This window comes from Mustela nigripes, chromosome 5 (assembly GCF_022355385.1).
Source record: "Mustela nigripes isolate SB6536 chromosome 5, MUSNIG.SB6536, whole genome shotgun sequence".
In the NCBI taxonomy this organism is placed as follows: Eukaryota; Metazoa; Chordata; class Mammalia; order Carnivora; family Mustelidae; genus Mustela; species Mustela nigripes.
This window is the reverse complement of record NC_081561.1, coordinates 1,957,947-1,968,949: the sequence shown is the minus strand read 5'-3', so window position 1 is coordinate 1,968,949 and position 11,003 is coordinate 1,957,947. Positions and strand designations below refer to the sequence as shown.

General features: G+C 54.7%; 1 protein-coding gene across 1 annotated transcript; it reads right to left on the bottom strand.

Moving 5' to 3' along the window:
• Nucleotides 1-7,170: 7,170 nt before the first annotated feature.
• FOXC1 (forkhead box C1) lies at nt 7,171-9,632 on the bottom strand. The gene has a single exon (XM_059399332.1). The coding sequence runs from the start codon at nt 9,571-9,573 to the stop codon at nt 7,915-7,917; it is 1,659 nt and encodes a 552-aa protein (XP_059255315.1). The 5' UTR covers nt 9,574-9,632; the 3' UTR covers nt 7,171-7,914.
• Between the last annotated feature and the right edge of the window lie 1,371 nt (nt 9,633-11,003).

Sequence of the window (11,003 nt, the reverse complement as noted above, 5' to 3'; positions counted from 1 at the left end):
CCCCCCCCCCCCCACCACACACACACACACACACACACACCACACCACACACACAACTCCCCCCCCCCCCCCCCCCCCCGCAGCGCCGGGGAGGGAGGGAGGGAGGCCCAATCCTGGCGGAACCCCGGGTCCCCATGCTCCACGGACTCTTTCCTGGGGACTGAACCGGTGAGCAGGCCGGTCCCGGAGGGAGCCCGCAAATGCAGAGCAATGGCACATTTCTTAGTGGGCAAAGGCACTGTAAACAACCGCCCTGCACGCCCTGGATAGTCCCTGGGAGTGGGCGCACAGGAAGCCTGGACAGGTGATCTAGGACATCACTCCTCGAGTTCTCTCTCGGAATTTCTAGCACCTAGGCAGCCCTCGGCTCTGGGAACAACGATGGGGGTCTCCGTGTCCCACTTCGGGCTCTCCCAGGACACTTCCAGCAGAGGCTCGGGACCCTCACACCCTTCCACCCCGAGTTAGCCCACCACACTGTTCTCCCCGTCACCGGAGCGGCCAGCTGCCAAGCCCATCGTCCACTGTCCGTGTGAGTCCTCTGTGGGTGATAGTAGAAATCCTCTTGGAAGGGCAAGGAAAGCCGTCTGTTTTCTGGGGTGACGGTGCTGCAAAGAGGCCCCATGGCCCCACCCGAGCGCGAACCCTGGCGCTGCAGAACGAGCCCGATTTGAGGACTATGGGGCCCCTCAACAGGGTCCCTGGCGCACGGGTCTCCCAGGACAGGGGCCCTCCCTGAGCACCTTCCTGAGTGCAGATTTTGCTCAGCTCAGAGAATAGTTTTCATTTTTCCTCCAATGGCAGGTTTTTAAGAGTCTCATTGCCACCTAAACACTTGCTCCTCAACTCTGACCTGTTTGCATATCTCTACCATTAACAAGATCCCCGGTATAGCTTCCAGGACCAATGACCTGCTTTTATACCGAAGGAAATGCGAGGCCGTAAGAGTTAATGGTGCTAAATATGTTGGTTTTCCTGCTTTTTCCCTAGGGTAGGTAATGGGGGTGGGAGGGTGCCTGTCTTCCATTTCTTATTCTCCCCCTCTCCCTTCTGCTTCCATTTGTGTGTGTGTCTGTCTCTCTCTCATCTCTCAATCTAAATCAACCTCAAAGCCTTACCTCAGACCTCTTCTTTCCTCAACCTCCAGTTCTGAGACTCCTCCAAGCCCTGTCCTTAGGCCCTGCCTGGGGTTCCACCACCCAGGTCAATGGAGAGGCCCCACCACCTGGCCCTGGCTGCCAGCCTGCTGCTCACCCCATAGGCTCACAAATTGCACTTCCATGCCCACCCAAGCAGCACCAAGCTGTGTTGACTTAGGGGGCAAATGAGCAGCCCACCCAGTCTCCTTCCTGGGAATAGGCACAGCTAAGGGATAAGATAGGCAGTTTCGTACAAATGACCAGCAGTGCTGACCAGTGGGCTTGGAGGAACCCAAGGGCAGACCAGTGAAAAGAGAAGATGTTCTTTGGGAGAATAGAGGCAGGTGCTATCTGGAAGAGGAAAGAGGCCTATGGAAGCACCCTTCAGGTTTTCAGAGTCACCCTCCAGACTCCAGGTGGGTAGACTGAGCAGGAAGCAGTGTCAGGCCCTCTCTGAGGACCACTCAGACCAGCCTCTCCTCTCAGGCTATCTCCCCATGAGAGCTCCACCACTCTCTCCAGTCCTGAAGACAGACTCAGGCCTATATGTAAGGAGATTCCAGATCCTACTGCAACTCCTATGATATGCTCAATATGCCACAAATTTGAAATCAGTGAGGGAAAAAATCAAGTAAACAATAAAAAAAATAATATAAAACAGAGATTTTCTTTGGAGCCATGGTAAGATGGGAAAGGAGCACGACAAAGGTCTTAAGTCAGGCCTCATGCTCTCTGCACCATATTTTGGTTTCCAGTAAGGCGGACATGGTACATTTTGCTCAATTTTCCACTCCTAATCACGTTGAGAACGTCGTCGAGAAGGGGCTTTCATTCTTCTGAATGGATTTTTGAGCTGGAATTCATTTAATCAACTATTGCTCCTTTTCCAACTGGACTCAGACCTGGAACCTGCCAGTCCTGCTCACATGGGGTCCCAGCTCTGTCCAATGCCTGAGTCTGTGCTCCAGGTCAGGGTCCCATGTGGCCCATTACCCAGAGGGCTCAGAGCCTGAGCATACCTGCCACTGGGTAGGTAGCTCAAGCTGGGAGACATCTGGGAGAAACTTGGGGGCCCCCAAGGCCTTTTAAAAAGGCCTGGCAGGAAGGCAAGGGAGAAAATGACAAAGAGAGAGACAGAGGTACAAAGACACATAGAACTCCATGAAAAACTTAATGATTAAGTTGGATTCACACTCAGAAAGGGAGAGACAGAGTAAAGGAGGTATCAGGTCACACAAGTCCAGTTATGAATGTAGAACGCAATTTGTAAAGGAAGACTTTCTGTTTAAGTGCGAGTGAAAATGCCATTAATTAAAGCTCATTTCAAAGACCCTCTTAGTCTCCTTATAAATTGAAATAGGAGCTTTCAGAAAAGTAGGGTGTCTGAAGCTGACATTTAGGGCCCCATAGCAAATCTCAGCAGTTTTGTTTTGTTTTGTTTTGAATGCCATTGTGACCACTGTCTGAATAAACTAGGTCTTAATTTTTAGGAGCTCTCCTGAGCTTAAGGCTTCTCCACCCTCTGCTCCCCCACACCCCACAACTTGGTGGAGTGAGGACTATGACATAGTCTCTTGGTCCCTTTTCTGCCTGCCTCTCTCCAAAGCTCCCTGCTTAGCTAAAGAATGACTGTCCGCACAGAGTCTATCCTGCCTGGCCAACTTTATTACATGGCCACGATCAATCTTGCACTTAACGCGACATTTGTTTATGACCCGATGGGAAGGGCTAATGGTTTCATGAACCCACTCTGAAAAGAGTTGAGAGGAATCTAAAGAGAAGATCCGGGATAGCCGGCAGGAGCCAGTAGGGAGAACTGGGCTCAGAAGCAAAGGGGGTCTCTCTCCAGGAGCTATAAGATGTGGAGTGAGGGTAGAAAGAAACAGTTGTTCCAACCACCCTTATTTCCAGTACCACTAACAGCTGGGGAGAACACAGATCTGAGTGTCCAAGACCGGGCTCCACAGATGCCTCCAGTCCCTGTTGGGCAGCCTGGTCAGGCAGCCTGGACCTGCAGAAGGTTCAGGGCCTCTCTGGAACCTTGCACCATGAAGAACAAAACTAAAGGCCCTCCATCTTAAAACTGAGACCCGCTCCCTAGAGAACAGGAAGGGAGAGAAAAGGTCCTATGTCTCATTTTTACCTATCTGAGTTCAGGGGAGCCTGAGAGGGCTATAAGGCACTCTTGTTTCCTGACCCTTATTTCTGACCCCTGTAGGGAACAGCCAAGAGCTTACAGACCACCAGCACAATTGAGTCTTATTCCTCTGCAAACATGATTATTAATGACACAAACTGTGTAGAATGATAAATTGTAAAATGCATGCTTGTTTGTATGCAGTCTGGTCAGAAAAGCTCTGCTAACTACATAGCCCTGGAAAATAGTACATGTTCCTACCACATACGCAATACGCCAAAATGCAAGTTTTTATATGGCATGTAACATGCTGGCATTTACTTGCTTGCTGTATAAATTGCTAAGGAAATAAATGCACCCACTGCTACATAAAGGACAAAATACTCACTATCCCAAAGCTTTCTACAGAGGTTCACTTCAAAATTCGCCAAGTCCCAACCACTAGATCCTGCCCTGTGTCCACGGCTAATTTCAAAATGTACTGTCTGTTAGGTAAAATAGCAAGAAGTTTCTCTTAGAATATTTTACAGAAAAAAAATATCCTTATTGCTGAAAAAGTGCAAATCAAACCTGCAAACCACTAAGGAATAAGTAGTTCTCCCAGATTCAATAAGGTCAGCCATACTTGTTTTCTCTTAAATTGGATGAGAAGCCAAAAGCACGTGTGTTGAGAGTAGAAAACATTACCCATTACCTATATGGTTTAAAAAATCAGAATAATTAGCAGAACTTCTGACCTTGCACTCCAACACAGCTTCTGAACTACTACTTAGGTAACTCCCATAGAAATAACTATATATGAATAACACAAACACCTTCCTAGACACATATGTTTCCATGGCTAATTTTCAAACGTTGCACTAGAAGAGGGCAAGAATGACTGCTAAGAAGCTTGTCCCGGGGGCAAGTGTGTAAACACTCCCAGGAGTTTAGGAGAGGAGCTCTACACAGCCGCAGAAGCCCAAGCGCCGCACTCATGCCAATAACCTTCTTCAGCCTCAGGAATTCGGGCCCCGAAGAAGGAAGAGCGAGGGGGTGCCGCTGCCCACTCCGCGTTCTGGCGTGGTGGGGCAGGGTCCCCAGTCGGGAGAGCGGGTTCTGCCCCCGCCAACCACCCTCCCCTCGCCACGCCGTGCTCACCCGGGCAAGGCGGCTCCCGCGCAGGCCGCGTGCGTTACCTCGGGGCGCGAAGGCAGAGGCTGCCCCGGGCCGCGCCTCCCACCCACAGCGCCTACCCCACTGTCCCTCAACCCACCCCTCGGAACCCAGCGGTCAAGTTCTCAAGAGCCAGGCTGGGGTAGGCCCAGGGCTGGCAGCGGCAGCGACGTGCTCTGGCCTTAAAGCTCAGGCCCAAGGAGCAGCAGAGGGGTGCGAGCACGTGGACCCCGAACGCGCCGAACCCGCTGCTTGCTTTGCATATCTCTTGCGTCCCTTAGGCCCAGCGACTCCTCGCGCCGGCCACCGCCAAGTGATTTGTGGCCTCTGTAAACCGACCCCACAAGCCGCGCGAGGACGCAGCCCAGCCGGGGAGGCCGCCTGGGGCCCACGCGCTGGCCCAGGCAGGTCCGGCGCGGGGCGGGTTGGAAGTTGTCCCTCAAATCGTGCGGCTGCCGAGGCTGCGGGCTGGCGCGGGTCGCGTTGTCACCCGAGAGCAATGGAGTGCCTGTGACCTTTCCACCCCGGCTGAGCACCTAAACACACGTGTGTGTTCAAAACAAAGGCGGCAGCGAACAGTATAAAAAGGGAGCACCGTGGGCCAGGGGCGTGAGGCGAAGGTGCGGGATGAGCGGGACAAGCTGCTTTCCCGCGGCTCCGCGGGCCCAGGCGGCGAGGGCCCGAAAGCGCTCCTCCGGGCTTCGCAACCCTCGTCCCTCCACACAGAGCCCTGCTTTTTGCCATTTGCTGTTCAGCCCGATCTTCCAGGCACCCACGCCCCAACCTGTGATTAATCCATCACACCTAACGAGAGGTTTCCACGGACTCTTTCCCCCCCCCAAACAACTGATTTCGGGGGAGAGGGAGCGGGGAGGAGAGCGAGAATCCGGGGACTGGAGGCGGCGGGGGGGGGGGGGGGGGGGGGGGGGTGGGGGGGATAGAGGAAGGAGCTCCAAACACAAACAGAAGCCGGGCCCAGGCCGCGGTGGATAATTACAACTAATTAGCTGCAGAGCGTTCCCGTCCGGGAGCGGCGTCCGGGAGGCCGGCGTCGGGCCAGGAGCGACCCGGCAAGACCAGGGCCGCGGAGAAACGCCCAAGCAGGAAAGCCCCGGGTGGGCCACAGGTCTACCCTAGCCAAGTCCCCATTCCAAAACGTTGCATCAGGCAAGTCGAGAAAGTCACGGTCTCGGCTGCCGGAGCTGACGGGCCTTGGGATAGATCACCCGTCCGAGCGGACGGGGCCATTCCGTTGGTCACCTGCTGCCGCTTCGCATCTGGGCCTAGACAGCCCAGCTCCAGCCACCGGACCTTCTGTCCGCAAATCCTGGCTCCACGGTCGGCTCCCAAAAGTGGACCAACGCACAGACTCCACAAGGTCTGGCAGTGGATTCTTTCCCTTCACCGCCCACCCCAAGTGGGTAACCCGACGCAGCGCCAGCGCCACGGGCTGAGACAGCCAAGCGGAGGTTTAAACGCAGCAGTCAGCGAGTCTCAGCCGGCCTGACCCGGAGAGACACCCGCGCCCTGGGCCGCTGCGCTCTTCCTTAGCTATTAGGTTACGACTCTGAGCGAAGAGATCCAGCAAATCAGAGGCCACGTAAAGCAGGTTTTGACTGAAATTAGAGTGTATTTATTTGCAGCAATCCTTTAACAATGATCAAATTTTGACAACAAGCAATAGCAATTACTGCTAAGTGTTGCCTCTAGATAGGAGCGGCAGATAGGAGGAAACTGTATTATCTCGAAAACAAACTGAAAGGCCCTGAATGTCTGTAATCAAATCGCCATCTCTCCAAAGTCTGATTGACAGGGCAGATCACCCTAAGATAATGAATTTATTACATTTCCTGGGTTATTTACAAAGGGGGAGGGTCAATCTGGGTTGCCCCCTAGGTTTAACTGTAAATTAACAAGAGAAAATGGATTGAAAAGAAACCACCCTAGACTAAAATGTTCTGCTCTTCTCTCCTTCCTTCTTATTGCTTTAAATCTTTTTCAAAAAATAATAGTTCTACAAACATATCTTCTAAAATAGTTTCCCAGAGATTAAATATCCCTTTCCAACCCACAGTGTGTATATATATATATATACACACACACATATATATGTGTATATATATATATGTATATGTATATATATAGTTTTAAAAATCAACCCTTCTATGTAACACATGAAAGATTGTAAATGTGAATGAGTTAAATATATACATTTAAAAACTGGCTTATTTTTCCTCTTATAAAGTAGTGAAATTAATAGGCGAAATATCTATCCAGCATTTGGCTCATGGGGATGTCTAATAGAATCACGATTTTGTATGTGCTACACAAGCCAAATATTCATTTGTGTATATCTGGAGGCACAGTCACATATCTCTACACACAGGTATCACTGTGGTAACACCAGTGCTGATTCATGGGCTTAGAATTTTCAGATCATGTTCTGTCCTTACTGAAAAAAAATATATTTGTGTATATGCCAACTCAGATCTGTTTAGGAAAATATCTTTTGACTAGCCACAAAGCAAGCTGACTATATAGTACATTTTGCAGAAGATGCTGCAGGAAAAAAAAATCTAAACAAAAAGAGACTTTCATGTGAAATTTGACAAGGAATAGTCAGAGGGTTCTTCCATTTTTCAGCTACTTAGGAGAAGAATAGGTCATTTCTAGTCTTTTAATCTGAAATCTTTTTTCTTATAATAATTACGGCTGTATTAAAGTATCCAGACATATAGATCTCATTCAAACTGAATGGTAATTTATTAATAAACAATGAATATGTTCAACAAAAAGGAAAAAAAAAGATGATAGAATAAGATTAATACAGTTTCCCTTTTTATAACGAAAAAAAAAAGCACAATTTAAAGTTTCAGGCAATTTAACGTCAGGTTTTGGAAACACTTTCTGGCGTTTGGTCCACGACATCCAACTACAAATTAAAAATAAATTACTATGTTGCAATTTACATTTAAAAACAAGTCCATGAATAAAAAGAAAGCGATTTTCATATACGGGGACTTTCCCCCTCCTTTCAACATAGGATAAAATATCTTACAGGTGAGAGGTGGAGGAAAGAGAAGGGCAGGGGAATGGGAGAGAAGGGAGAAAAGCGTGATCTCTGAAAAGCAAGAAGAAACTTACGTGTTATCTGGAGTAACACTGTCCTTTAATAAACCATGATTTTGCTGTCTCTGTACAAAATAGTTTACTGTTTTGTTTATTTAGATAAGGCAAAGTGAAGGTGGCTCTGAATCTTTTAAGAAAATAGTTTTCTTTGTGCTGGTGAGTTGAATTTTTGGAGGGATTCTGTTCGCTGGTTTTGTGAATATTTTTCAAGGTTTTTTGTTTTTTGTGTTTTGTTTTTAATTGGATTTCTTTTTCTCTTCTTTTTTTGGTTTCGATTTTGCACTGATGGTTCTTTTGGCTGTTCCTGCTTTAGGGTTCCATTCAGTCCGACTCTGGAGGGGGGGCTCGGGGGTGTCAAAACTTACTACAGTCGTAGACGAAAGCCCCGGACGTGCGGTACAGAGACTGGCTGGAAGGGAAGGCCATCTGACAGCTACTATTCCCGTTCACCGGAGAGTTGTTCAAGCCGATCCTCTGTGACTCGAACATCTCCCGCACAGAGTGGAAGTTCTGCTGCTGGCCGGGATAGCCCGCGGCCGCCGCCGCCGCCGCCGCGCTCGCCAAGTGGCCCAGGTCTCCGCCCGCCTGGTTCAGGTACCACGAGGTGAGGCGGCCTTGGTGGGCCGCAGGGTGGTGGCCGGTCTCCTGGCCCCCGCCGCCGTGACTCAGGGACGAGGAGCTGCTGCTGGTGACTGGGGGCAGGGAGTAGTCGGGCAGGGGGTCGTCCACCGCCGAGCCGCCCGCGCCCCCCGGCGCGCCCTGCAAGTGGCCGCCGCGCTCTCCGGCCGCGTACAGGCTCATGGCCTGCAGGTTGCAGTGGTAGGTTCCGGCGCCCGCCGCGCCGCCGCCGCCGCCGCCCCCTCCGCCGCTGCCCCCGCCAGAGCTGCCGGCGCTGGAGCTCTGGCTGCAGGGGGAGCTGTAGAGAGAGCTCTGGCCAGGCGAGTAGGCGCCGAGCGCCAGCGGGGGTGCGATGCCCGAGCGCGAGGACCCGGTTGCCGAGGCCAGGAGGCCTGAGCTGAGCTCCGCGGCTGCGCCCTGCGGCGACCCCCGAAGCGATGTCATGATGTTGTCCACGCTGAAGCCCTGACTGTGGTGCGGCGGAGGCGGCGCGGGCTGGGCGGGCGGCGGTGGCTGCGCCGGCTCCGCGCCGTCCAGGCTCAGTGGCCGCGCGGAAGGCAGGCTGCCCGGGGGGCTGCTCCCACTCGACAGGCTGCTGCTACTGCTGTCGGGGCTTTCGATTTTGGGCACTGCGGCGGCGCTGCCGCTGCCCAGGGCGGCGGCTGGGGACAGGGGCTGGGGCGGCGAGGGGCACGTACCGTTCTCGGTTTTGATGTCCTGAATGCGCACTGGCGGAGGCTGCGGTCCGGGCGCGGCGCCGTCGGCCTGCTCGGGCGGCGCGGGCGGGGGCTGGCGACCGGGCTGCGGCGGCGGCGGCTCCTTGAGGTGCAGCCGGTCCTTCTCCTCCTTGTCCTTCACCGCGTCTTTCTTCTTGAAGCGCCGCCGTCGCCGGAGGAAGCTGCCGTTCTCGAACATGTTGTACGAGTCCGGGTCCAGCGTCCAGTAGCTGCCCTTGCCGGGTTTCTTGTCGTCGCGGGGCACCTTGACGAAGCACTCGTTCAGGGAGAGGTTGTGACGAATGCTGTTCTGCCAGCCTTGTTTATTGTCCCGATAGAAAGGGAAGCGGTCCATGATGAACTGGTAGATGCCGTTGAGGGTGATCTTCTTGTCCGGGGCGTTCTGGATAGCCATGGTGATGAGCGCGATGTAGCTATAGGGAGGCTTCACCATGTCCTTGGGCTGTGGCTGCGGCGTGTAGGGCCCATAAGCTCGGGCCATGCCGCCCGGGTACTGCTCGGCGTGCGCCGGGTGCGAGTACACGCTCATGGGGGCCGGCATGGCTGTGTAGCCGCCCCCGGCCGCCGCCGCCGCGGCGCGGTAGTAGCTCTGCTCTCCGCCAAGGTAGGGCACCACTCCCAGGGAGTTGGGGCTGGACACGGAGTAGCGCGCCTGCATGGCCCCCGCTTGCCGCCGCCGCCCCGCGCCTCCCGCCGCCCCCCACCCTCCCTAGGCCGGCCACGCCGCGCCGGCTGCCCAGTCCGAGTCCGGGCCCCACAGAGCTGGTGCCGGGCCGCCGCGCTGAGTCCGGCTCGGCCGCCGCCGCCTCCCGAAGCCGCCGGCCGCGCGCGGCCTCTCCCTGCGCTTGATCGAGCTCTTGGGGCGCCTCGGGCCACTTCGGGGTCCGTGCTAGGGAAGAGGGCCGGACGAGGACGCGGCAAACGGCCTTGGAGGAACCCGCGGAGCAACTTCCAGGCGAAAACGGCAAAACAGAGTCAAAACTATAAAAACAAGAAGGCGCCCTTCTCGCCACACTGCCTGCGCCTTCCAGGAGACTCTGCCCTGAGCCGCCGGCGAAGGCGGCCAAATACCAGGGGCGGGGGGCAGCGCGCCGGCCGCCTTCCCGGGCCCCGCGTCACCTTTTTTTCAGTCTCTCGCGCGCCGGCCGCTTAAGGAAGCATTGGGAAAACTTCTGAACTTTTGAGCATCCGTCACCCAGGCGAGGACTTTTTTACGCAGTTACATTTTTTCCGGGCCGCGGAGCCCCGCCCCACCACAGCAGCAGCAGCCAATGGTCGGCGAGAACCGCCTCTGAATGAGCCGGAGGCCGAGCCCTGGCGGCCCGCGCCCAGCTGCGGGAGGACCGCAGGGCTGACCACACGCGCGCCGGCCGTTCCGAGCCCGCGCCCCTACCCCTGCCCCTGCCCGCGCCAGGCCTGCACCCACAGCAAGATCGGCCCCCGAACCCCAGCCGTCCGCTGCCGCCGCCCACACGGTCTTCCACTCCCGGCCCTCCGCACAGGCGTCCATTGTTCTCGCAGACTTCCTGGGTCCTCCTGGGCCCCACGCAGACCCTTCCTCCGTCCACCGCTCCAAAATGTCACCGAGTACTCGAGCCCCAACTTGGGATGGCTCTCTCCCATTCCCTGGTCGATCTGGCTGATTCCAGTGCCGGGATTTCCTGGGCTTCTCTTCCCCTCCTCCTTTTCAAAACCCTCACCTTTCCTCTCTTTCCACTTCTTCCCTCTCGTTGCCAGTCTCACTCGGTTCACAGATATGTTCATTTGCCCCTCACCTGGAGATTCTCTTGTCCGGAGGTGGGTTGCAAAGGACAGGGTTTTAAGGCTCAGTCATAGCCATGCTTTCCCGGCGGGGCAGGAATTGTCGCCCCCACCTCGGCTGCCTCGTGACACCCACCCAGTAGAAATAAGGGAGAGGGGATCTGGGGCCTTGCCGGGACCGCTGCCCAGGTAGGCTCCGCCTGCGGCATTTCAGGCCACCTTGCTCCTCGTCTCCCCCAGGGCATTTGACACCCCAAGGGTGTTAGAGGCTCTGGCTGCAGGGGCCAGGAGGCTTCCCTGCGCTCCCCTGTGGCGGGAAGGGTGGGG

Excerpts from the sequence above, each read along its gene's own strand:
- FOXC1 (XM_059399332.1), bottom strand. The coding sequence starts at position 9,573 with ATGCAGGCGCGCTACTCCGTGTCCAGCCCCAACTCCCTGGGAGTGGTG.